The following is a 25914-nucleotide window of genomic DNA, read 5'->3' as shown; positions in this document are numbered from 1 at the left end:
TATCCTTCCAAAAATAATTATCATTATTAAGAGAGAAGATAATATAAATGTAGATGTTCTTACTTGATTTTTCTCTGTTTGAATGTGAATAGTGTTACACTAATGCTGACATCCTTTCTTATCAACGTGGCTGCTTAAGGTCAGGAACATCTGGAGTGTCTGTACCTGAAAATCCCAACGGTTTGGTGAGCAATTTATTGCTACGATCTACAGCAGCTAGTTAAAAGTTTGCAGAAATGTAGTTTTTTACCATCAGGGCCTTATGAGCCTATACTGGTGTTTTTAAAAGTTATGTTTGACTTTATGACTTTCTGTCTCATTTCTGGGATGCTTAGAACTCATATTGCACTGCTGGAAATAGTTTATTTTGATGATTAATTTTGCATTATAATATTTATTTTTGTTTTTCCTGCATTATATAAAAATTGGTGTATTTCAGAAATAAAACTATGAAGACACTCAAAATAAATTTCCTGTGGTGGGAAGTGCTGCTGACGTCGACTGAGAAAATTGTCAGGCGGTGGAAGGAATACTTCGAGGACCTCCTTAATCCTACTGACACGTCTTCCGAGGAGGAAGCAGAGTCTGGGGATGAGGGGAATGACCCGCCAATTTCCGGGGGCGAGGTCACTGAGGCAGTTAAACAACTCCTTGGTGGCAGAGCCCCTGGTGTTGATGAGGTCCGCCCCGAGTTCCTGAAGGCTCTGGACATTGTAGGGCTGTCCTGGTTGACACGCCTCTGCAATGTTGCGTGGAGATCAGGGGCAGTACCTGTGGACTGGCAGACCGGGGTGGTGGTCCCCATCTTTAAGAAAGGGGACCGGAGGGTGTGTTCCAACTACAGGGGGATCACACTCCTCAGCCTCCCTGGGAAAGTCTATGCCAGGGTGCTGGAAAGGAGAGTTCGTCCGTTAGTCGAACCTCGGATACAGGAGGAACAATGCGGTTTTCGTCCTGGTCGCGGAACACTGGACCAGCTCTTTATCCTCTCCAGGATACTTGAGGGTGCATGGGAGTTTGCCCAACCAGTCTACATGTGTTTTGTGGACTTGGAGAAGGCATTCGACCGTGTCCCTCGGGGTGTCCTGTGGGAGGTGTTGCGGGAATATGGGGTGTCTGGCCCATTGCTACGGGCCATTCGATCCCTATACAACCGTTGCAAGAGCTTGGTTCGCATTGCCGGCAATAAGTCGGACTCGTTCCCGGTGGGTGATGGGCTTCGCCAGGGCTGCCCTTTGTCTCCGGTTCTGTTCATAATTTTTATGGACAGGATTTCTAGGCGCAGCCAAGTGGCGGAGGGCTTTCGCTTTGGTGGCCTCAGAATCTCATCTCTGATTTTTGCAGATGATGTGGTTCTGTTGGCTTCATCGGGTGAAGGCCTCCAGCTCGCACTGGAACGGTTCGCAGCCGAGTGTGAAGCAGCGGGAATGAGGATCAGCACCTCCAAATCTGAGGCCATGGTTCTCAGCCGGAAAAGGGTGGAGTGCCCACTCCGGGTCGGGGATGAGTTCCTGCCCCAAGTGGAGGAGTTCAAGTATCTCGGGGTCTTGTTCGCGAGTGATGGGAGAAGGGAGCCGGAGATCGACAGACGGATTGGGGCTGCAGCTGCAGTAATGCGGACGCTGCACCGGTCCGTCGTGGTGAAGAGGGAGCTGAGTGTAAAAGCGAAGCTCTCAATTTACCGGTCGATCTACGTCCCTACCCTCACCTATGGCCACGAGCTGTGGGTAGTGACCGAAAGAACGAGATCGCGGATACAAGCGGCAGAAATGAGCTTCCTCCGAAGGGTGGCTGGCCTCTCCCTTAGAGATAGGGTGAGAAGTTCGGCCATCCAGGAGGGGCTCAGAGTAGAGCAGCTGCTGCTCCACATCGAAAGGAGCCAGCTGAGGTGGTTCGGGCATCTGACAAGGATGCCCCCTGGGCGCCTCCTGGGTGAGGTGTTCCAGGCATGTCCCACCGGGAGGAGGCCCCGGGGCAGACCCAGGACACGCTGGAGAGATTATATCTCTCGGCTGGCCTGGGAACGCCTTGGTATTCCCCCGGATAAGCTGGAGGAGGTGGCTGGGGAGAGGGAGGTCTGGGCCTCTTTGCTTAGGCTGCTGCCCCCGCGACCCGGCCCCGGACAAAGTGGATGAAGATGGATGGATGGATGGATGGATGGGAAACTATTTTGTGCAACTATTTTGTATTTACAGTTTTGAGAGATAAGCCTCTTAAATTTCTCTAACTAGAATATATGTTCAAAAACAAAAACGATTTTCAATTTTTTGGTAGTTTATTGCATTTTTTTGCAATTTATGTAATTACTGTGCACTTAATGCAGACATATTATTAGAATTTGGGCTATAATGGTTGTATTGATGTATATCAACTTGAAATGCTCCCAAAAATGGCACTACAGCATGTAAAAATATAATATGAGCTCTGGTAGACTTGGTAAAACATGTACATTTATGTTTTAGGATGTTACTTATATAGATAATTACAGATTAGTGTTATAATACTATTAGTGCCAACTTCAGTGTCCTTTATTTTGTGAAGAAGCTCTTACAGAAATGAGCAGAAACATTAAATAATCCAGGCAACAGATGGAGAGATTTAAAGATCAATAGAGTGTGTGGGTAGACCGGGTTGAACTTGATTAATACCTAAAATATTTCACTTTTCTAAAGGATGACGATGAGCCAGATCAGCCCTATACAAACCTTCAGCAGCCATCGAGTGATTCCTACCAGACTATCATCTCAGTGAACCATCAACACGACAACAAGACACGCTCAGCAAGAAGCACAGGAACTGTGGGAGTGGATAATAAAGCTCTATGAAACATTTTAAAGTATATAAAACTTTAGGTGACATACTAATATAATAATATTCATATATTATAATAAACGTCCATCTTTTCACACTGGATAGTTGTTTCCCAGTAATGGAGACCATTCAGTCATAATACTCCAACTCAGGCTCTCAGATTTAATACAATACAAACACAATAAACTGTGGCAAACATGACTCTTTGTATCAGACTAGTTTTGTTTTTGAACAAACATCTCATCATAATTTGAACACAATGTCCATCCAGATAAACAGAGAGATCAGTCTGGCTTAAACAATGTTGGTGGTTCACCTTCTACTGTCCTTCCACTTTTATGCACTTCTATTTTAGACATAGTAAAAGTTTCAGTGTAGACACAAGAGGTGAAATAAGGAGGGTACAAGTCTTCCTGCTTTCACTATAGTCTACCTCACACTGTCAGCCACAGTTACTTCCTCACCAGCATGACTGCACGGAAACTCTGCTTTCTCCTGCTTCTGCTTGTGGTTTTTAGCAGTGAAGGTAAATATATATAATTAAAAAAGAAAAGCTGTAAAGCCAGGTGTTTAAGAAGAAAGCTTTAGTTAGGTTAGTGAAATAATATATGTGATTGATTTTCCCACAACAACAAATATATAGAAACTATAATCCCGATTTTGTTTCATTTTAACTGGAACAATTTATAGAGACTCTTGTGAAGACAATTGGAAAGAAACCCGATTCCACTCAAATATGCAGCAAAACAACTCTGAATATTACTGTGATGATACTGTGTGAGATCAGCACAGAGAGGAGCCGAGGAGAACAGCGTCGTCTGCTCTATCGTTACGACCGAGGCTTTATTCATGGCTGTGACTCCAGGTTCACACTGATCAAAGAAAATGAGACTGTGTTTCTCCACCTGCTCAACTTAACATCTGAAGACAGTGGGAACTACACCTGTGAGTGTGGATTTCGTGGTGGATTGTATGTTCTCCATCTCAGTGTGACTGTGAGAGGTAAAAACATTTTCTATTTATACCCACACCGCAGATTCAAGGTGGATGTTTGGAACTGCGTTAACACTTTCTTTTCTGTCATACATGGTTTGAGGTCGTCATTCCCGCCTGCAGCGGATTAATGAAAGGTTTCAGTCAGGAGATGAACATCTGGAATGTTTTTAAGCTCTTCTTCTGGCTAATTTGTTTAAAATTTCATTATAAAACTGCTCCAATCACAACTTTGGTGTTATTTCATCAGTGAAATGTTTGAATGATGCAATTGTAACTCTAATGTAATGAAAAGATAAACATGTTTTCCACTTTAATATAACAGGCTAATGCAAATTTCGTGACTTTTCATGTTTTCAAAATGAAGTTTTTTTGTGTGTGTGGCAACATTCAACAGACGATGGAGATTCTTCTGGCATGAAGTTCATGGCTACAGTTCCCATCATTTCTGCTGCTGCTTCACTCATCAGTGTGGCTGTGATAACCTGTGGTTACAGCCTGAGGAGAAATCCTCGCAGGTGAAAACTTTTACTGACGCACTTAAACTCATGAAATGACCCTTTGAAATCACTTGAGCACATTACTGCATACAGCAGCCACTGTGGTGTTCAAAGTATCTCATAGGTTCTTTTAAAACACCACACATTAGTTGTAGACATAGCTAGTCTTGTTTTTGAGGTATTTTTCACCCCATGACCTCTGATGTTTTTATCCTAACAGAGAAAACAGATCAGGTCTAACTAACTTAACAGGATCTGAAACTCGCCAGATGTTTGTGAGTTTTCCATAGTTCTGTTTTACACTTAATTGTGCCGAGGCTGCAGTGCATTATGTCTGTGTTTTAAGCTGCACTTTAATTAAATGTAAATGACAGTGTAAATTGTTGTTTAGGACAAAGAGGACCGCTACATGAGCCTTCATCGGCAAAACATCGATGTCTACCAAACTATCTCCTCCGGTCGCCTTCATCATGATGCTGAGGCCGCTGCATGTCACAGTCATGTACAATAATAATCAGAGATGGAGTTTTTACCCTGACTACGTGATCTATAAAACTATGATGCTAGACATGCTATCTATAAAAGACACTGACATTTTAACTTGGCAGCATCATGTGTACTGTTAGTTTGTTTTGCACTGAAAAAAGAGAAAAATATTAACGTCCAGTAAAACTTGTAATTATGTTGTGAATGAATTGCCTTAATTCATGGCTTTTAACACCATTTAATTTCTGTTTTTTATCTGGTTTGAACGTTGAAAATCCTCCACTTGGCTCTGTGGCCTCTGCCACCATTATGGTTTTTGCTATACTGGTCCACTTGATAGTCATATTTGATGATGATTTTACTTTATTTTGAGTCATTAGAATCAGAACGGGGGTCAGGAAAGAAGAAAAAAGATAAGCTGTTACTGAGCAGTAAATGGGCCCAGAGGGCCGAGACCTGAGGGCACCCCACCCGCAGCACAGGCCCAACAGAGCCAGGGGGCCGGGCCCCACCGAGCAGCCGCCCAGAGTGAGCCACTAAACACAGAGAACCACTAATGCACTGTGGGTGGGGGCACCAGCTACTGGCAGGAAGTGTGGTGGGGGGAAATAATACGTGACTATTTTTATGTGGAGTGGAATTAAACTGCCATAGAATATGCTTGTGGTGGATTTGACTCAACACAAGCGTATTGTCAAAGTGTTCTTTGGCATGCATCGAGACAGTTTCTCAGATACTGAAGTGACTTGAGCAGAGCCAGTTAAAGCCTACTGTGCTTGAGTGGGCAGCTCAAGTTTCCACGTGGAAGGTTTAGTGAGACAAAGACAGGAAGTTAAAGCTGCTGACTAATAATCTGCAGGTTCCTGATTTGAGTCTCTGTTAAGAGGATGGTGTCTCTGAGATAATTGCTTTTGTGCATCGATAAATAAACAGGGAAATAAATGAATAGAAAAAAGCATCCGAGCGGATGTGCACCGATGGTGTGCCCACTGGTCTTAAAGTGCCTTTGCGCCCCTTACCATTTATGGAGGTCCCATTTGGGCACATTGGCATGGACCTATAGTGTACATGGATGTTGCTTTGTATTAGTTCTGGTATATTATACAACACAATAACATGATGCAGTGCTGCTGTGCAACATTTCTGCAAAGAGTGTGGTGCAAGCAAGGAAGATAAGATAACTCTTGCACAGTCATACCTAGTACAATAATACAACAAAACTGGAAACTGTCCCACCATAACACAATCATTTAGATACAATATTGGACTTTGTTTACATGTAACTGCACAAATAGAATTTAGAAATGTAATTATTGACAAGAGTGAACAACCACTTATAATGTAATCTACAGCTGTGACCAAACAGCTAGATAGAGAATCAGAAGTGTTGTTTTCTACAAAGTTTGCTGTTTCAGTGAGAGTCATATGTCATATCATTTCAAACAGTGGCGATCCAGAAATGTTGTACAAACGAGTAAGACTAACTATAGACTTTAGCCAAAGTTGTTAAGTTAGCTAAAGAGTTGGGATTGTGTGTAAGGCATAAATAAACCTAAAATGCAATGTTTTGGACGTTCTTTGGCACATTTCCCTGCTGTAGGGGTCTCTGCAAGCATACGGGGCTCTGAGAGGGAACAAGATGACAACGAGGAATTCTACTGGAAATAGGGTTGCCAACTTCCTGAAAAATAAATAAGGGACACCTCGTGGCCAGGGCCAGGCGACCCAGTTGTCTTCACCCTTCCCAGTGTGGTGAATTTTCTAGCTCTTTTTTTTAACCATTTGACTTGAAGTTGATTTAAGTAGATATGTTCTACTTAAATCCTATTCTATTCTTTGTGATATGAACACATGTGAAACAAATGATCATTTAGCCATTTTTTTGTAGCTCAAAATGACAACATTAACACAGTAAAACAGGTCTCTTTCTTAAACAGAAGCCTGTCATGCTTAACTTTTGAGAATATAAGTAAATCTTTCTTTAAAAGAACTCTGTCCTGCTTAACTTAAAATAATAGAAAACAATAGAAAGAAAAATATTCTTCTAACAGTGCACATTTAGTGCATTTAGTACAATTGGCTTCAGTTGAGGTATTATTTCAGCTTTTCTAAAGCTAATCAGCTGCTCCTGTTTGTAAACCCGCTTGTTCCCATGATTACGCATCTTAACTCATCATCATTATTCATCTATGTATTACTTTTATGTATTAGTCATCTATTTGTTGTAATCATCTATCCTTGCAGTTGTTTCTTACACAAAATAAGTTATATTATCACACTTCTGGCCACATAGCGCTGATATTGACTGCACATGCCCATATTAACGTTTTCCAGCCAGGTGTTTTCCTTTTCCCATTCTTCCCTTTCTCTGAGGGGAACAAACATTGCTGCTCTAATGCTGGGCTCACACTGTGCGGTTTTAGGCCCATTTTGAGCCGATTTTTGAGTCGTGCGACCGTTTTGGTGATCGGACCGTTTTTTGGCCTTCGTCGTGCGTCGTGTAGTATACGTGGGGTAACGAGAAGCGATTAACACCTCGAGCAGCTCCCGATCATCAATCGCTCGTGAGCCGCTCACACTGCTCACGCGCAAACACGTAAACGTCGGTGAAAAAGACGGAGCAGCACGGCTGTGCAGCGTGTGATCTGGACACAAGCGATGGAGGCACAACTTGTAGAACTTTGGAAAGCTCATCCGAGCCTTTTCGATGTGGCATCACAAAATTATCACGACCACAACAACCGTGAAAATAGTTGGATTTACACTGCTGCTCAATCACAGCTGCCTGATCAATGTTTTTCATTAGCAATTTAGCAAAGTTGATGGTGGTGGTGTGTCTGTGTGAGTGAAAGACAGAGAGCGACAGATTTTCTGCTATAACCTTCATTTTATGGAGGCACAGTGTGAGCACTCAGGTCGCATCAGAGCATCGGGCCGTATAGTGTGAGACCTGCATCGTGACCTACCAACTTCTAACCCCTGCGAGTCAATCGTGCAGTTTGAGCAGGAGCTGAATAACGTGACTGAAAAAACACGTAAACATACGTAGCATAAAGCCATGTGACAAGTCATGTGACTCGAGTCCACACCTCTGGCAAACAGTGTGCGATAAGTGTGCTGTCAGCTCATTGGTCACAAAGCAGGAGAGGGGCTGGGAATTATGTTTTCAAACAAAGTGTTAATTCCATTAAAAGTTATAGACTACTTTTGAGTCTCACTGTATTACGGGACAAAGTGCGTCCCTTATTAGCTCAATACGGGACGTGTACTTTTGTTTCTAAATACGGGACGATTCCGTATTTTAAGGGACGGTTGGCAACCCTAACTGGAAACAGTCGATCATGTCTGTTAAAGCTGAATTCAGGGCAAACTAAGCTAAATTAGTGTTTTTAGCTAACAGCTACAATAAGCATAAAAGTTACTGTTGGGCTGTTATTTGTTAACAGGGGCGATTTTAGCCCATTTTGGGCTGCAGCAGCATAAAATCCTCAGCAGGCTGGGTAAGCTTGCGTGAGCTCTCTGTGGAGGCTGTTGCAGCTGAGATGGCTCACCCGAGCGGTGCAAACTTAGTTACCTTCAAGGCTCCAGAGTCAGCTGAGGTCAGCAGCTCAGCCTCTGGGGAGGTTACAATCCCTGGAACAGCCAGGTCTCTACAACCAGAAACAGTCTTTGCATGTGCAGCTTCAGAACCAGACTTGAAGTTCCAGTTAGTGTCCGATGTCCCAGAAACACTCAGGTGCTCACTGAGCAATCTCTTGAGGCCAACACTCACAAAATCAAACAGTCTTTGAGCCTTTGTGGGAACATTTATCGTCTCTGCTGGAAAGGTGGAAACATCTGGGAGATGCAGCCTTAACACACTGGGCTTCACAAGTCCTTGGAGGCAGCTCACTAAACTCAGGGATGCAGACAAAATCAGCACTTGCAGGAACACAATGTGCCCTCTCACAATGAGCTTGGAAGCATAAACTGAGTTTTCCTCACTGACTGTTTTAGACAGGATTGTGGGAGCAACACAAAAAGCAGCTTCAGCTGGAAACACACAGTTTAGTGTCTTTGCTGCTCGCTTTAAGTCACAATAAACAGGAAACTCATTGTGTCTCATGTCAGAATCCCTCATATACAGGAAAGGAAGAGGCGGAGCTTATTTCCTGCAGGGAGCGGTTAGCAGTCTGTGTCTTTCTCATTTCTGACTCCTAAAGAGCTGAAAAACACAGGCTGTTATTGGCTGGCTGACACTGGGATTAATGTCCTTGAAGCCAGCAGTCTTTAATGTCCAGGTTCAGAACGGGCAGGTGAAAAACAGTCCTTTATGTCCTCTGATGTTCAATAAACTGTCCTGATTACTGAGGGAGCAGAGAAAGTGTCTCCATCACTCACCACAGCTGGATGCTCTGAAATCCTGGAATCCAGCTGTGGAGAGGAGCGCCGGCGGCGTGGACGCAGTTTAGTAATCAGGGAACGGGAGACAGGAGGGAAACACAGCTGGGACCAATTACACACACGAGACAGGAAACAGTAACACAGGACTGTCAAAGTAAAACAGGAAATATAACACAGAGTCCAAAGTAAGGAGACGTGGGACACAGTGAAGACACAGAAACAGAAACCAGAACTATAATCACAAAACAAACTCAGAAACATAAAGAGTGAATCAGCTGATTCAGTGTTTGTGACAAAAACATGGATCCTGGTTAATAACTTTTATTTGTTTGTTTCTGTATTATTTTGTGTATCGTTCTTATGAGCTGTTGTTTTTTCAGTGAAATATTATTTCATTGTTTTAAGCTTTTTGTTGACTTTGAAGTGCTTAAGTTGATATTTTTGAACATTTAATTTGTTCGATTATTGTCGAGTCGATAAAACTGTCAAACGCACAGCTGCTTCCAGCACGGCCGGAGGAGAGGTGGCCGAGCAGACGCACAACACACACAGCTCACAGGTTTGCATTTCTAGATATTGCAGATGTTGCAGAAATTGAGAGTAAAGAACTCAGAGATCCAGCGCTGTCTCCTGCCCCTTATTTATACACCACAACACAACGACAGGCGTAACTCACACAAACGGGTAACATGAGGCTCAGATGCTTTGGACGTGTTCACATATACTGGACACAGAATGATGAAGATGGAGCTGCAGGAAGGAGGAAAAGAGGAAAAACACAGAAAAGATTCACAGATGTGGTGAAAAAGGACACGACAGCTTCTGTTTGTTAGTTTGGTTTTTCTTTATTTGGTAAATATTCAGAAATAAAGAGAAGATCACATGTTTGAATATTATATTAACGTTCTGTAATTACAACAAGTTGTAAAATCTTTCCAGAGTGAGACAGAGACTGTGCAGAGACTGTAGAAGGACAGAGCAGCAGCAGAGCAGTCCAGATACACTGATGATCCTCTGTCAGATCCAGAGGGACACACAGGGGTGATGCTGGACTCTACATTGTGTCTGACAGTGGAGCTGTTCTCAGAGCAGTTCACTCTGCAGCACTGACAGTCATCTGCACTTCATTCCTCTGTCAGTCACTGCTGGATGAAGCTCTCCTCTCCACCTCCCAGTAACATGGCCCAGTCAGAGCGTCTCTACACACAAGCTGCTGCTGCTTCAACCTCTCTGGATCATCAGGACACAGCTGCTCCTCTCTCAGCACACACACCGTCCTGTTTACCATCATCCCCTCCACCTGCAGAGAGAAGGAGGAAGAGCAGAGGAGATAAACGAGTGTTTCCAGAGACTCTTCATCAGCTGTCAGTCAGTGATGCAGCACATCCAGTATAAAGAGCAGCAGGGACGTCAGTGCTGGGACTGTACTAGGACTCATTGTTGCTTCACTTTTTCTAATCTTTGGATTTTTATTGAAGTTGCTGAAAATGTTTTTCCCTCCTAGTTTGAGTTTGGACTTTCATTCATTAGAAGAACCTTGGTGTGTCCACTCTGAGCTCTGTAGGAACCCCAACAACAAGCCCAACAATCCAGATGGACGGTTCCAGCTGTTAACTGGAGGAATTCCATCCAAACATCTGCTCTCACTAAATTCTTCCTCACCTACAGACTGTGTTCTTCACTGCTTTAAACTTGGAAATCAATGCAGTCATTGGTCTGCGTGCTGCTTTGTTCAGAGAGCTGATTGGCTGTTGACAGTGTTTGATCAGAGCGTGTCAGCCGTTACTATGGTGACCATAAAGGTGAGAAACAGGAAGTGTTTGTGTCCAATCCTGAAGCCTGTCACCGTTCTCCTCTCACAGCTTCACTGAGAAGCTGCAGCTTTACAGGAAACACTGGATCTTTGTTTCATACTGACTGTGTTTAGTACAATACTGCTGACAGCACCACCCACTCACTCCATCACTCTACTGACCCCAGAGTCTCCAGTCTGTAGTCTGGACTCTGCTGAAGATCAGACAGCTGCTTCACATCTGGATCCTTCAGGTTGTTGTATCTCAGGTCCAGCTCTCTCAGATGGGAGGGGTTGGACTTCAGTGCTGCTGCCAGATAATCACAGCTGATCTTTGACAAACCACAGCCCATCAATCTGTATAAAGAATGAAAGATGTAAGTTTATTAGACAAAGTGCTTGAAATCATTCAGTGTTTCATCATCTGTTCAGAGCTGAAGAAGGTTCAGAATGTAGAAGTTTAGAAAATGGAAACTCCAAACAGCTGAAGCCAACAGGAAGCAGCTTCAAACAGGAAACTGTGCAGAGTTTCAGACTATATGTCCTGATGCAGCCAGTTGGATTTTGGAGATTTGAATCTCTGTTCTGTGACTAAGTCCTTGAATCATTTCTTCCAGTTGGTCCAACAAGACAGACTAAGTATTGGACATGTGTTGTGGCTCCATCAGGGGAGCTTCTAAATGTGATGTGATGGCCCCTCTGGGTCTGTCAGGTCACAGCACTGAAGAGAGCTCAAACTGGGCACACAGCTGTTCCAGTCTGGACCAAAGACTCTATACTGGGACTGAGGGACTGCTTTGACTGCACCCACTGGGACTTTTGAAAGGCTCATGTTCTCACTTAGATCATCGATTTCTACTGACATTTCTTTCTGGGAAAAATGGGGATTACTTTGCAAACAGGAAGTATTTTCCCCAATAAGCAGCCCTGGATTAGTAAATCACTCCAACATGTTCTCAGGCAGAAGAAGCTGTCTTGTTATGAGGGAGAGAAGAAAAAGATTGAGGCACAGAAACCTGTTGAAAGAGAGATAAAGCAGCTAAAATCAGGTGTAAAAGTAAAGCAGAGGATGAGCTGAATAAAGGACACTCAAGGCTGGCTTGGAAAGGAATGAAGTCCATGGTGGGGATGCAGAACAAGGAGCAAAGATGAATGTGATGCTGAATCAGCAGAAGACTTGGACTCATTTGATTCCAGCTTTGATATCATTGATTTCAATGAAGAGCTTTGTGATTGTAGCAAAGGGCTGGTAGCTCTGAGAGTCCCACTGATGAGGTGTTTGTGTGGAAATCTCTTAGTGGGACCAAAGAGAGAAAAAGCCCTGGTCCTGATGCTGTGGGAGGGAAATGATTGAAGTGTGCTGTGAGGAACTGACTGGGAGATTTTCACACATTTTCCAGTCCTCCTTGGAACAACAGGAAGTTCCCAGCATATGGAAACAAAGGTTAAGTGTCCTATGGCACTCAGTGATGATGGTGCTGTGGCCCCACCACCTCCACCTCTTTGTAAAGGAACTAACTGTAATCTGAAGCTTCAAATGGAACTAAGACTTCCTCCACTAGGTGGCAGTGTCTGATGAGAAAGTGTTAGTGGAGCTGGCCTGGAGTCAGAAACAGGAAGATGCAGGATTTGGGCTGAAATGGGCAAAAGTGGTTAGCACTAGTGCCTTAGAGCAAGAAGGTTGTAGGTTGAAGCTTGTTGGTCAGCTGGGCCTTTCTGTGGAGGTTGGATGTTCTCCCACAGTCCAATGAAATGCTGCTTAGGTTCATTGGTGCTTCTACATTGGCTGTAGGTGTGGATGTGAGGGAGTGCTTCTCTGTCGCTCTCTGTTGGCCCTGTGATGGACTGCTCACCTGTGCAGGTGGACCACGCCTCTTGCCCTATGACAGCTAGGGCACAGGCTGCAGCCCTGTGAGCCTAAGCTGAATAAACAGTTAGCAAAAATGATCCATAGATGGCCTGAAATCCCCCAGTTAGCAGTTTGGTAGATAGCTATGACATGCTAATCCCATCCAGCAGCTGTATTCTACCTGTAAGCTGATCCCTGCTGAGCCAAAGCACTTTTTCATATACAAATTACAACCTTTAATAGAAACCTATTGGTCAGCATCTTATTAGCCTGCTGTTAGCTTCATTCCACAGAAAACTGAGAGAAACTAACAGAGTTGATAAAGAATAAAGAGAAATGTGCTGATTTAAAGCCTTTGAAGTGCTTCAGATGATCTCTGTCCACTTCTGTCCACTCATTCATTCATGTAAGCTTTCTAATGCAGCTTTGATCTTCACAGTCTGCTTGATGAAACTCATTCTAACCCTGAATGTCAGAGTGTTCCTCCTTCTCTTTCCCATCATTCATGCTGGCAGTGGAGGAGATTTGGATGTTGGACTGTGTTTTGGATGATGTGTGTATGTTTGTGTTGGACTGCTGTCTGTAAAGCAAACGCACATTTTGCTTTGGATTTCAGTGTCAGACAGACTTTAAGGTGCAATGAAGAGTTTGAGAGTTTCACAGTGAATTTTCCAGTGGAGGATTTTTCTTCTTCTTTGAAGGTTTGAAATGTGAACATTGTTCTGCTGCAGTCAATGGACTAAACCAGAGAAGAAGAAAACAGACTTTACCATGAAGATCCTCAGTGTGGATCAGTATAATATCAGCCTGATGTCTGCAGGTTAGTGTCAGCACAACTTTCACATCATATTCATCTCAGCACAACTAAAACATGCTGACTGACCTCAGAGTTTCAAGTTTACATCCTGGACTCTCCAGGAAACCACACAGATGCTTCACTCCTGAATCCTGCAGCTTTTTGTAGTTGGTCCAATAAGAGGAGGAGTCATTACCCAGGTCCAGCTCTCTCAGATGGGAGGGGTTGGACTTCAGTGCTGCTGCCAGATAATCACAGCTAATCTCTGACAAATCACAGCTCTTCAATCTGTATAAAGAATGAAAGATGTAAGTTTATTAGACAAAGTGCTTGAAATCATTCAGTGTTTCATCATCTGTTCAGAGCTGAAGAAGGTTCAGAATGCAGAAGTTTAGAAAATGGAAACTCCAAACAGCTGAAGCCAACAGGAAGCAGCTTCAAACAAACACAACAAGAGAAAAAACTCTGAATGTTTCACATTAAAGTCGTACATTTCTCATAAAAACAGGACAAAGACTTGAAAAAGTCGTGTTTTTCCTTCCAGGAACCACATGGCTTCACTTTTAACGGTGAAGTGTGGAAGAAATGGACATATTTGAAGTCCAACACCTTTTTCCAGTCACATTATTAAAGCAGACAAACTACAAGCTCATTTTCATTCCAACAAGTCATCTTCTGACCTGGACTAACAACACTGGTCTCTATGTGCAGCTGGCTGTGAGACCAGTGCTCAGGGAGCGTCTACAAAGTGCAACACTGAAAGAACATCACACACTCATTTGCTTCCAGCACTTTCACACAAACATCTACTGTCATTATTGTCACCAAACTCTGAGGATCCTTTATTGCAAATTCAAATGGGATCAAATGGTCAGACAAAAGAGGGTTATGAGGAAATATGATGAAATGTTGTGTATTAGCAGCAACTTATTGAATCATTTTCCTCAAAAACCAAACAAAATGATTGACAAACATGTTTTTACAAACTCAGTGTTGGACTTGGATCAGCAGGATAAGCTGATGTTTAAAGGCATTTGAGTCTCGCTGTATGAGAGTCCAGTTATTACTCAATATTTATGGATGATGTTCTTTCAGTGTTGCACTTTGTAGACGCTCCCTGAGCCTCACAGCCAGCTGCACATGGACCAGCTGACATTACCCAGCATTAGAGGCGGCTGTAAAAAATTCATGTTCCCATTTAAATGGTTTTAATTTGAATAAAACGATGTTGATTCATTCAATCCTGAATCGATGTTTAATATAAATGTATTTTGCCAGAATCTCAGGTTAAAGCTCACAAACTATTTCAACAAGCAGCAAACAGATAAAACAGTAAATGAGAGCAGCTAAACACACAAAGATGGAAACACAGAGCGTGGATCGTTCACTCGACGGCACGTACACGGACACGCCGTCGGGGCTGAAAGTGGACAGCTCACAGATCCTGAAGCTGCAGGTTTCATCTGTCTCCAACCAAAACTGAGTGAAGCAGCAGCAAAAGAAGATCCAAACTCTGCTTCACGTTTGATAAACATGCTCATGAATTCTCTCTGACTTTGGCTGTTCCTGCCTGCACAGCTCTCTCTCTCTCAGTGTACTCCAAGAACAGCTTCAAACATCTGTTTCTGCATCATTCACTGTTTATTAGCCACCAGTCTGCTGTTGTGTTCAGTGCTGTCGGCCTCTGACAGTAAAGCCTCATTTCTGCTGTTCCATGGAAACTTTTTAAAATGATGACAGATTACAAACTCTCAGCTGTGTCTGTAATCAAACCTCTGTAACTTTGCTTCACTTCAGCAGCATCAGCTCATGTTCACATGTTGCTTCATGGTTTGCTTCAGTTTTTGATCGACTGCAGAATATTTTGAAGGTTATCTGCTATAAAAAGCCAGAAGAGGAAAATCTGCTTCATGTGTTTCTGTTTGATCCTCAGTGACTTTGACACAAAGGCCTCTGCTGTGATGATCACACCTCTGATCAAGTCTCACAGTGTCACAACTGATAAATGATCAGAGTTAGAATATTTCTGACTGTCTGCTGTGTGCCGTGACCTTTGACCTGCTAAAGACAGTCAGCTGTGGATTATTCATTGTTGTGTCTGATACTTAGAACTGTGAGGAAGAAGCTACACAGTTAATCAGGGTCCCCTCTCTCTGAATCAGGAAAGGTGGGCAGGCCGCGTGTGGGCCGCGGGCCATACGTTGAGTATCACTGTTTGAAATGTGAACATTGTTCTGCTGCAGTCAATGGACTAAACCAGAGAAGAAGAAAACAGACTTTACCATGAAGATCCTCAGTGTGGATCAGTATAATATCAGCCTGATGTCTGCAGTTTAGTGTCAGCACAACTTTCACATCATATTCATCTCAGCACAACTAAAACATGCTGACTGACCTCAGAGTTTCAAGTTTACATCCTGGACTCTCCAGGAAACCACACAGATGCTTCACTCCTGGATCCTGCAGGTTGTTGTTGTTTCTCAGGTCCAGCTGTCTCAGATGGGAGGGGTTGGACTTCAGTGCTGCTGCCAGATAATCACAGCTGATCTCTGACAAACCACAGTCCCTCAATCTGTATAAAGAATGAAAGATGTAAGTTTATTAGACAAAGTGCTTGAAATCATTCAGTGTTTCATCATCTGTTCAGAGCTGAAGAAGGTTCAGAATGTAGAAGTTTAGAAAATGGAAACTCCAAACAGCTGAAGCCAACAGGAAGCAGCTTCAAACAAACACAACAAGAGAAAAAACTCTGAATGTTTCACATTAAAGTCGTACATTTCTCATAAAAACAGGACAAAGACTTGAAAAAGTCGTGTTTTTCCTTCCAGGAACCACATGGCTTCACTTTTAAAGGTGAAGTGTGACAGAAATGGACATATTTGAAGTCCAACACCTTTTTCCAGTCACATTATTAAAGCAGACAAACTACAAGCTCATTTTCATTCCAACAAGTCATCTTCTGACCTGGACTAACAACACTGGTCTCTATGTGCAGCTGGCTGTGAGACCAGTGCTCAGGGAGCGTCTACAAAGTGCAACACTGAAAGAACATCACACACTCATTTGCTTCCAGCACTTTCACACAAACATCTACTGTCATTATTGTCACCAAACTCTGTGGATCCTTTATTGCAAATTCAAATGGGATCAAATGGTCAGACAAAAGAGGGTTATGAGGAAATATGATGAAATGTTGTGTATTAGCAGCAACTTATTGAATCATTTTCCTCAGAAACCAAACAAAATGATTGACAAACATGTTTTTACAAACTCAGTGTTGGACTTGGATCAGCAGGATAAGCTGATGTTTAAAGGCATTTGAGTCTCGCTGTATGAGAGTCCAGTTCTTACTCAATATTTATGGATGATGTTCTTTCAGTGTTGCACTTTGTTTGGCACAAAATGAAATTATTTGGCCTCTCAGATGCTTTTAGAGATTCCCAAATGACTGATGATGACATCTCTGGGGTCTGATTGATAGAAAAAAAATGTCTTTGAGACCTTTTGTAACTGACAAACTCTTCATCTGCTAACAACACTGAGTTGAATCTCCATGGCTGATAGTTGGAGCAGGCATCAGGAATACACATTGAAAAAACAAGAGGAGAAATCACCAGAGTCTTATAATCACATTCTGTAACTAAAGGGAGACGTTTTTCTATACAAATATATGTTTTATGGACATTAGGAAAAAAAAGAGTATTGATGTGAAGCAGGATTATGAAATCTCCATACATCAGCCAGCCCATAATTATCAAGAAAGCTCTGAATGACGCATGCTGACTTTGGACTAAGTGTACTTTTGTGTGAACTGTGGTCCATAGCAGATAATGAGCAGTTTAGGTCTCCCTCAAAGATGATATTGTGTGATGACATATTGGGGAGCCGCGCAAAGACATTAGTGAAAAATCTGTGATCGTCCCAATTAGAGGCGTAGATATTTGCTAAGATCAAAGGAAAACCATAAACTATATTTTCTGCACTTAAAATCCTGTAATTTTCTCATAAATCGACAGTGCGCCTTATGGATGAATTCTGGTTGTGCTTACTGACCTCGAACCCATTTTATGTGCTACACGGCGCTCAGAAACCTTTCAAAAGATGTTTTGGTACGACTTTGCTCAGCTACGAGGCCGCACCGCTTGATGGATTGTTGGAGCATTACAGCTACGAGGAGCCTCGCGGAGTGATACGTACTCTGCTTCAACGTAATATTACTGTATTGAGTGTGTATAAGGACCATAAATGGCACCTGTAAGAGACACGGTTACAAAGAGGGTTTCAAACTCCAGGCTGTCAGTCACGCAGTAGAACCTGGGAACAGAGCAGCTGCTTGTTATTATGCTCAGCGTCTGTTTACATTTTGACTGCACGATTGTGAGCTTTTTGTTATGCACAAACACAACATTGTTTTCTTTTATTTTTGTTTATCTTTGTTCACATGTATACCTATGTGAGATGCTATATGTTAATGACCCTATGCATATTCATGTAACCACAATAAAAGGAGTGCTATGGGGAGCCTGGCTGAGAGTCTGATGGTGGTCAAGTGGTGGAACGACGCTTGGCTCCAGCCAGGTCTCCCTCATGCATGAGTAAACCAGAGAACTTTGGTGCCTTGTGTCTTGCTTTTTGCTGCGTAGCAGATTGTCCTTAACGTTCCAGTGGATAGGTTCAAACTACAAACCTATCACTTTCACTTCAGCTTCACCAACAACAGCACAAGCAGAGCAGCCCACTGCCTGCATGGCTGGGACAGCGCCCCCTGGTGACTGTAAACCACTACAACATGTAGACGGCCGTCTGCAGGCTGGATGTAGCACCACCGCAGAGACGTGCTGCAGCTCTGTTTAGTTACCCAGCTGACAGCAGAGGCTGTAGTTTACTGTTACCAACATGGAAAACTGAAGCTTCACCAGCTGGAGCTACAGAGCTGGAGAACAAAGGAGACTGAGAGGCCAGAATGATGTGGGAGGAAACATCAAGAGCCTGTTTGAAAGGAGACACATGTGGATGCTGTGCCAGTCTGTGGTCTGTCAGAAGTCAGCTGAGTCACACTGCAAGAAGCTGCAGAATCTCAGAGGAGGAGATTTGGAAGTGTTTGTGGGACAAACTGGACTCAAAGAAAGAAGATGTTTGTGAAGTCTTTGGTGGAGGTGAGCAGTGTGAAGCAGAACACATGCAGATGAATCAGGAGGTCAGCATCAGTGTCTCCTTGTGGTGGACGGTAAAAGAATCAGAGCCAACGCTCCCGTCCACCCTCGGCATGAAGCAGTGCTGTTTCTGAAACAGGAGGACAAGTCCAGAGAAGACAGAGGAAGCAAAGATGAGGGTGGGACAGGACAGCAGGACTTCCTTCAGACCTGCAGCTCCATCACACTGCTGTAGCTCCTCTTCATCACACATGTACCTGCAGCCTGTCTTCAAGTCCAGGAGTCACCTCCACACAGTGTAGAAGCCTCCTGTGCAGACCATGGAGTCCAGCCTCTGTCAGGGAAGTCGGCACTAAAGCCTGAAAGACTTCAATCTGTCTCTGCTCCACCCGAGAAAGACCAGCACCGTACTTGTTGTGCATTCAAGGAGGGAACATCAGCGCTGCATCGTGGGAACAACACCGCAGGAACAAAGACACAGCACGGCCGATGAAGGACGAGGACAAAGGAAAGGTGAGTGAGAAGACCCTGGTGGTGTGGACGGACCTGCAGGGGCTCCAAGACTGAGGAGCAGAGACGTCCATGTACCAGCTGAGGATGCTGCAGTGATCCAGGGAGCTCGGTCCAATCTGAGGCTGTGTGAACTACGTGGACCACAGTTTCTTCACAGACTTCAGCCACGTGAACATCTGGAGATCCAACAGTGTACGAGCTGTGAGCCATCAGCTGTTTCTCTCATCAGCTGCTGTAATGAGAGCTGCTGGAATCATCTCGAGCAGCAGGAAATCACTGATGTTGTTTCTAACCAAAGATATGGGACTGAGCTCCGCTGAGCTCCTTCTACTTTCATCCAGATAGAAACTGCTACAGTCTGCTGATTATTGCTTTGCCTCCATCACACGAGCTCTTTATCCTGTTCTTCACTCTCATTGGTTCTTTGTCTGCTTGTTTTTACAACAGTAGTCTTCTGATTGGTCAAAGGAGACAATCAGCTGTGACTAAATGTAGCTCCTACAGCAGTGATGGGAATAACTACTGAAGCTAATCCAGTATCAAAGCTCAGGAATCAGCAGCTCCCACCTCGTTTTCTTTCAACAACTATTTTTAGCTGCTGTGTTTTTGTGTTTCTGCAGACCTCAGACATCCTGCTGCTCTGGACAACTTTTTCATTCTTTTGTATCATTCTTTTGCTTTTCTTTTATTATTATGTTATATGTATTAATATGTGAAACACTTATTCTTTGTGTTTTTGCTTTGCTCCTGTCAAACTGCTTTAATAAAATCTGCTGCAGTCTAAACTGTGGACGTTCCCTTTTTAACCCTTTGTGAAACAATAAAGGTTTAAATCTGAGTATTCATCTATGTTAGTGTTTAATGGGTCTAATAGGTTGCTTTGGCCTTTCCCAGTAATATCTTCCCTTGCAGTCTGTGGTCCAGGCTTCTAAAACCATCCCAGGTTAACAAGAACTACAATCTAGAGGAGAGCTGCCATAACAGGTGTGACTGATGAGATCTGACCTGCAAGGTTACTCAGGTTTGTTTGTATCAGGACAAGCAGGGAAGCCGCCTGGACGTCAAAGTAGTTAGAGCTGGGCGAGTGTCCTCACCCACATCGGCTTCACAACTCTGCATCATCTACTGAGTAAGACTCAGAGCATCAGAGATTAGAAGGTCTACAAAGAGCTGAACCAGACTTCCTGTATAAAGGTTTTAGTTCCACAGATCGACAGTGTCAGCACAACTAAAACGTGGAGACTGACCTCAGAGTTTCAATTTGATGTTGTGGATTCTCCAGAAGAACACACAGCTGCTTCACTCCTGAATCCTGCAGCTTGTTGGAGCTCAGCCCCACCTCTCTGGGATACGAAGGGTTGAGCTTCAGCACTGCTTCCAGATAATCACAGCTGATCTCTGACAAATCACAGCCCCACAATCTGTATAGAGAATGAAAGATGTAAGTTTATTAGACAAAGTGCTTGAAATCATTCAGTGTTTCATCATCTGTTCAGAGCTGAAGAAGGTTCAGAATGTAGAAGTTTAGAAAATGGAAACTCCAAACAGCTGAAGCCAACAGGAAGCAGCTTCAAACAAACACAACAAGAGAAAAAACTCTGAATGTTTCACATTAAAGTCGTACATTTCTAACAAGAGTGTTTTAAAGACAGCGTCACTGATGATCATCTTCTGCCCAGTAAAACTTTGGTTTTCCACATGTGAGTGTTAATGATGCACAAAGACTGTGAGTGCAAAGAGGGAGCGAGGAGGATGACAGAGAGATGGTACAGGAGCATCAAGAACCCGGCGAGGAAATGAGCAGAAGGACTTTGGAGCCTGTTGGATTGAAGCTTTCACAGAGACGTGTTTGACTGGACACCACCAGGACAGACTTTTAATCCCAGGATTTGGATGAGCTTTCTGTCTTTATGGTCACAAATGATGCTGTAACTCTGTGACTGTCCTGGAACTGTCAGCAGTGTGGTTATGTCCTTTTGACCTGAGTTTCCACAGCTCTTATAACAGCAGTGTACATTCAGACTGAGACACGCTTCAGTCTGTATGGACCTGTTTCTGTAGCTGCCACCATCATTCTACGGTCGTGTCCAAATTCATGGGCTGCATCCTCCCGAGGACCCGGCCTTTGCGGTCTACGTGGGCTGGGTCCTCAGAAGGTCGGGTAGGCTGGAAATAAACGGCTGGGGAAATTGGACGGTCTAGCCTTCTGATTAGCGTCACCGCTGTCTCGGTGGAGTTTAATAAACTCAGCCGTCTGCTCCTTGCTATCTAAAATATAACAGGACACTGGCGTAAATTCTCGACCGTCTCATACTTCTGTTTAATCAGTTTTCTGTTTGACGTTTAGTCAGCTCTGTAAAGACCAAGGAGGAACCCACCTGGGGGATTAATAAAGTTTTATTTTATCTAATCTAATCTAATAACTTTAATCTCAGCCAAACCGATTTACTCACGAACAAACAAAACACTGAAAAAAGCCAAACAATAACATTTTGAGGTTGTCTAAGTGACTTATATATCACGTTTAACCTGAGTAGCGAAAGTCCGCGGTGATCTGAAAATGATGTGCCGGGAGTTGTGCCGTTCTCGGCGGCTTCAGTGACCCTCGAGCTCCCGGCGAGCTATCGAGCTGGTGGGTAGCAGACGTCTCCGAAAACGTCGAAGCACTTTTGCAAATATGCGGTATCTTGATAAACCGAGCAGATATTTGATGTTTACACAGCTACTTTCTCGCCTGAAAATATGTTAAAAGTTTATTTTGTGACCAAGAAAGATTAGTATGAGTAATTTTAAAACTTAGTAGCGGCCGCCATTGTTGGAAACTGGAGTTTGGCTGGGCCGCGCTATGAATTCTGGGATATGGTAGGCCACGAAGGACACACCCGACCCATCCTTCAAATTCGGGGAAAAGGAGGACGCATTTGTTGGCTGCATTCGGAGGAGTCTACGAATTTGGACAGCCTTCGACGTGTCGCTGTGACGTAATCGGTCTACAAATGCGGCCTCAGGAGGATGCAGCCCATGAATTTGGACACGACCTACATGTTTGTACATCAGCTTATCAAATACTGTCTGCTTTCTTCATTTATTACTCTTCACCTGCTTCACTGTCACTGTGTGGGCGGAGCTGTCTGAGCCCTGCCCACACAGACACAGCTCCTCTCTGGAGCAAAACTTCTGCTTCATCTCCGCCTCTTTTCTTCATCCTCCACCTCTCTTTTCTCTTCTTCGGTGTTCTGCAGCCACAGAGCCTCACAGCCATTAGCACGCCCATACCTGAGCAGCTAGCATTACCCAGCATGCCGTGCAGCAGTGTCAGTTTGTAAATGTGCAAGAATTCCTGCTCCAAACTGTTTCACAGAGTGCTGTGTGCCGTGACCTTTGACCTGCTAAAGACAGTCAGCTGTGGATTATTCATTGTTGTGTCTGATACTTAGAACTGTGAGGAAGAAGCTACACAGTTAATCAGGGTCCCCTCTCTCTGAATCAGGAAAGGTGGGCAGGCCGCGTGTGGGCCGCGGGCCATACGTTGAGTATCACTGTTTGAAATGTGAACATTGTTCTGCTGCAGTCAATGGACTAAACCAGAGAAGAAGAAAACAGACTTTACCATGAAGATCCTCAGTGTGGATCAGTATAATATCAGCCTGATGTCTGCAGTTTAGTGTCAGCACAACTTTCACATCATATTCATCTCAGCACAACTAAAACATGCTGACTGACCCCAGAGTTTCAAATCGACATCGTGGATTCTCCAGGAAACCACACAGATGCTTCACTCCTGGATCCTGCAGGTTGCTGTAGGTTCCACTCAGGTCCACCTCTGTGGGATACGAGGGGTTGGACTTCAGTGCTGCTGCCAGATAATCAAGGCCAATATCTGACAAACCACAGACACTGTATAAAAAATGAAAGATGTAAGTTTATTAGACAAAGTGCTTGAAATCATTCAGTGTTTCATCATCTGTTCAGAGCTGAAGAAGGTTCAGAATGTAGAAGTTTAGAAAATGGAAACTCCAAACAGCTGAAGCCAACAGGAAGCAGCTTCAAACAAACACAACAAGAGAAAAAACTCTGAATGTTTCACATTAAAGTCGTACATTTCTCATAAAAACAGGACAAAGACTTGAAAAAGTCGTGTTTTTCCTTCCGGGAACCACATGGCTTCACTTTTAAAGGTGAAGTGTGACAGAAATGGACATATTTGAAGTCCAACACCTTTTTCCAGTCACATTATTAAAGCAGACAAACTACAAGCTCATTTTCATTGCAACAAGTCATCTTCTGACCTGGACTAACAACACTGGTCTCTATGTGCAGCTGGCTGTGAGACCAGTGCTCAGGGAGCGTCTACAAAGTGCAACACTGAAAGAACATCACACACTCATTTGCTTCCAGCACTTTCACACAAACATCTACTGTCATCATTCATGTTCCTGCTCCTCTGGATTCACACGGAGCCTCTGCTCATGCCGTTGCCATGGTGAATCATAGTATGTGGCTCCATAACTCAGACTGAGCATGCTCAGAGCTGATTGGCCCGACTCTGATCAGCTGATCTAGAAGAGGAAACTCTGCTATATGTACATTATTACATCTACACCTGAATCACAACACTCACACAAATATATCAACTGTGTTTAATATTTTGGCATGTAGATCATTTATGTGCTTCAGCTCTTCTTACATTTTACCACCAACATGTTTCAAAAGGAGCAGCTTTTACTTTGAAGGCCAGCTGTCTGTGTTTCTTGTTTTCATTGTTGGATAATGGAACAAGTCGATGCTTCAGTGCTTTGAATTAGGAGTGGGTTTTAATAATCGATTCATCGATTAAAATCGATTCTGGCTTGGATAACGTGATATTGATTAATTAAAATCCTGAATCAATTTTTTAATATTAATTTATTTTGCCCGAAATGTCAGAATCTCAGGTTAAACCTCACAAAACTTTAACAACCACCAAACAGCTGAAACAGTAAATGAGAGCAGGAACATGGATTCTGCACAAAGACGTAAACACAAAGCTCGGACCCGCCGACACATCAGAATCAGTGAGATGTCGCCTTTCTCACTGACGGCACAGACACGGTCGGGGCTGAAAGCCGACAGCTCGCCGATTCTGATGTTTCGGCGGGTCCACGCTTTGTGTTTACGTCCTTTTTGCGCTCGATTCTGAAGCTGTTAGTTTTATCTCTCTACAAACAATATTGACTGAACCAGCAGCAAAAGAAGATCCAAACTACGCTTCACATAAACATCGTCATGAACTCACTCTGACTTTTGCTGTTTTGCTTCCACCAGGATAAAAATCACACTTCATGCACAGCTCTCTCTCTCTCTCTCTCTCTCTCTGTACTTCAAGAACAGTTTCCTGTCTAAAAATCTGTTTTCTGCATTATTCGCTTGCTTGTTACGCACAAGTCTACCGTTGTTTACAGCGCTGTCGGCCGCTGTTTTTTTCCTTTTACTTGCTTTCGAAAAGAAAACCTAATTTCTGCCGTTCAATACTGAACAAATTTAAACTTTTTAAAATTATGCAAATTGCAAAACGCTCAGTTGTGTCTTTAATAAAAACAATGTAACTTTGCTCTGCTTCACTTCAGCAGCATCAGGTAATGTTCATGTGTTGATTCATGGTTTTCTTTCGTTTTTGATCTACTGCAGAATATTTCTATAAAATCCCAGAACAGGAAAATCACCTTCATGTTTTTCTGTGTTTTATCTTCAGCTACTTTGACACAAAGGCCTCTGCTGTGATGCTCACACATTTGATAAAGTCTTGCGAGTGTCAGCTTCCCTTTTATAGACACAAAAATATGTAAATGTACTGAATTATAATATTTCTGTCTGAGGCAAAATTTCCCAGATTCCAATCGAATTGAATCGAACTGAACATTTCCTCATGAACTGTATTAAACTCTGTAAATGAACTGAGAACTATTTCTACATTTGAAACTATGGATTCATTTTCCCGTTCACTTCTGTACGTTAGTGTATAAATGAATGTTAGACTGGGCTCCATGGAAACACTTGGACTGGTCTCAGCTGCCTTCTTTCTGTAGTCCTTTCTCTTCTCCAGCTTCTGTTTGAAATCCTCTCACAGAGCCTGAAACCTGCTTTGCTGTCACGTTTGGGCCTGTGTTCCTCTGCTTTAACACAAACCTCACCACAGCAGCTGTGTGGGTCGTCTCTGTAGCAGCCCGATCAGCTTCTGATACATGAACATCATCACAGCTCCTAACTTCACCTTTATTAGCTTTGACATTCATGTCTTTCTTTTCTCTGTCTGTTTCCACACAAGCTCAAAGTCTCTGCAGCCTGTTTTTATCTGCTATCATCAGCTCTCCAACAGCCTCATTCACATCCCTCACACACTCTACAGCCTCACCAGTACTGACTTCATCTTCACTGACTGATGGAGCACAACATGAACCTGTGGAGGCTGAAAAGCTGTCCTGACAAACATCTCCCCGTCACCACTCCACTTCTGTCAGCCTTTAAATGAACCCTGCTCAAGTCTGTCACTTCTATTTGGAGCCAAGAGGAAAACTGTTGTTCAGTCGTTTGGAAAGACACAACATTTCTGAAAGCACTCAAACTTCTTCACATTTGTCTTCAGACACATCCTGAACATT

At 43.4% G+C, this 25914-nt stretch overlaps 2 protein-coding genes across 2 annotated transcripts in view; both read right to left on the bottom strand.

Moving 5' to 3' along the window:
• Window positions 1-10038: 10038 nt before the first annotated feature.
• LOC146682070 (NACHT, LRR and PYD domains-containing protein 12-like) overlaps window positions 10039-25914 on the bottom strand; it is a 233528-nt gene continuing 217652 nt past the window's right edge. Inside the window, exon 6 of the mRNA XM_085448817.1 lies at window positions 10039-10473. Within this exon, the coding sequence (XP_085304943.1) occupies window positions 10461-10473 (13 nt within the window). The 3' untranslated portion in view covers window positions 10039-10460. The remainder of the gene's footprint in view (window positions 10474-25914) is intronic.
• On the bottom strand, window positions 15987-25505 carry LOC146682084 (ribonuclease inhibitor-like). Its single transcript, XM_085447417.1, has 4 exons — window positions 25447-25505; window positions 23000-23173; window positions 20524-20697; window positions 15987-16182 (listed from the first exon to the last, which is right to left on the bottom strand). Exons 1-4 carry the CDS (start codon window positions 25503-25505, stop codon window positions 15987-15989), a joined length of 603 nt encoding a protein of 200 aa, XP_085303543.1.

The sequence above is a fragment of the Copadichromis virginalis genome, linkage group LG23, assembly GCF_057382275.1.
Source record: "Copadichromis virginalis isolate Kocher_CV1m ecotype Utaka linkage group LG23, C_Virginalis_male_GT1.1, whole genome shotgun sequence".
Taxonomy (NCBI): Eukaryota; Metazoa; Chordata; class Actinopteri; order Cichliformes; family Cichlidae; genus Copadichromis; species Copadichromis virginalis.
The sequence above is the reverse complement of the archived record's forward strand: the minus strand, read 5'-3'. Positions and strand labels throughout refer to the sequence as shown.

Excerpts from the sequence above, each read along its gene's own strand:
- LOC146682084 (XM_085447417.1), bottom strand. The coding sequence starts at position 25,505 with ATGTTCATGTATCAGAAGCTGATCGGGCTGCTACAGAGACGACCCACA. Across the intron at positions 23,174-25,446 it reads CGACCCACACAGCTGCTGTG|TGTCTGTGGTTTGTCAGATA; the intron begins GTGAGGTTTGTG and ends TTTTTTATACAG. Across the intron at positions 16,183-20,523 it reads CATCAAATTGAAACTCTGAG|ATTGAGGGACTGTGGTTTGT; the intron begins GTCAGTCTCCAC and ends TTCTTTATACAG.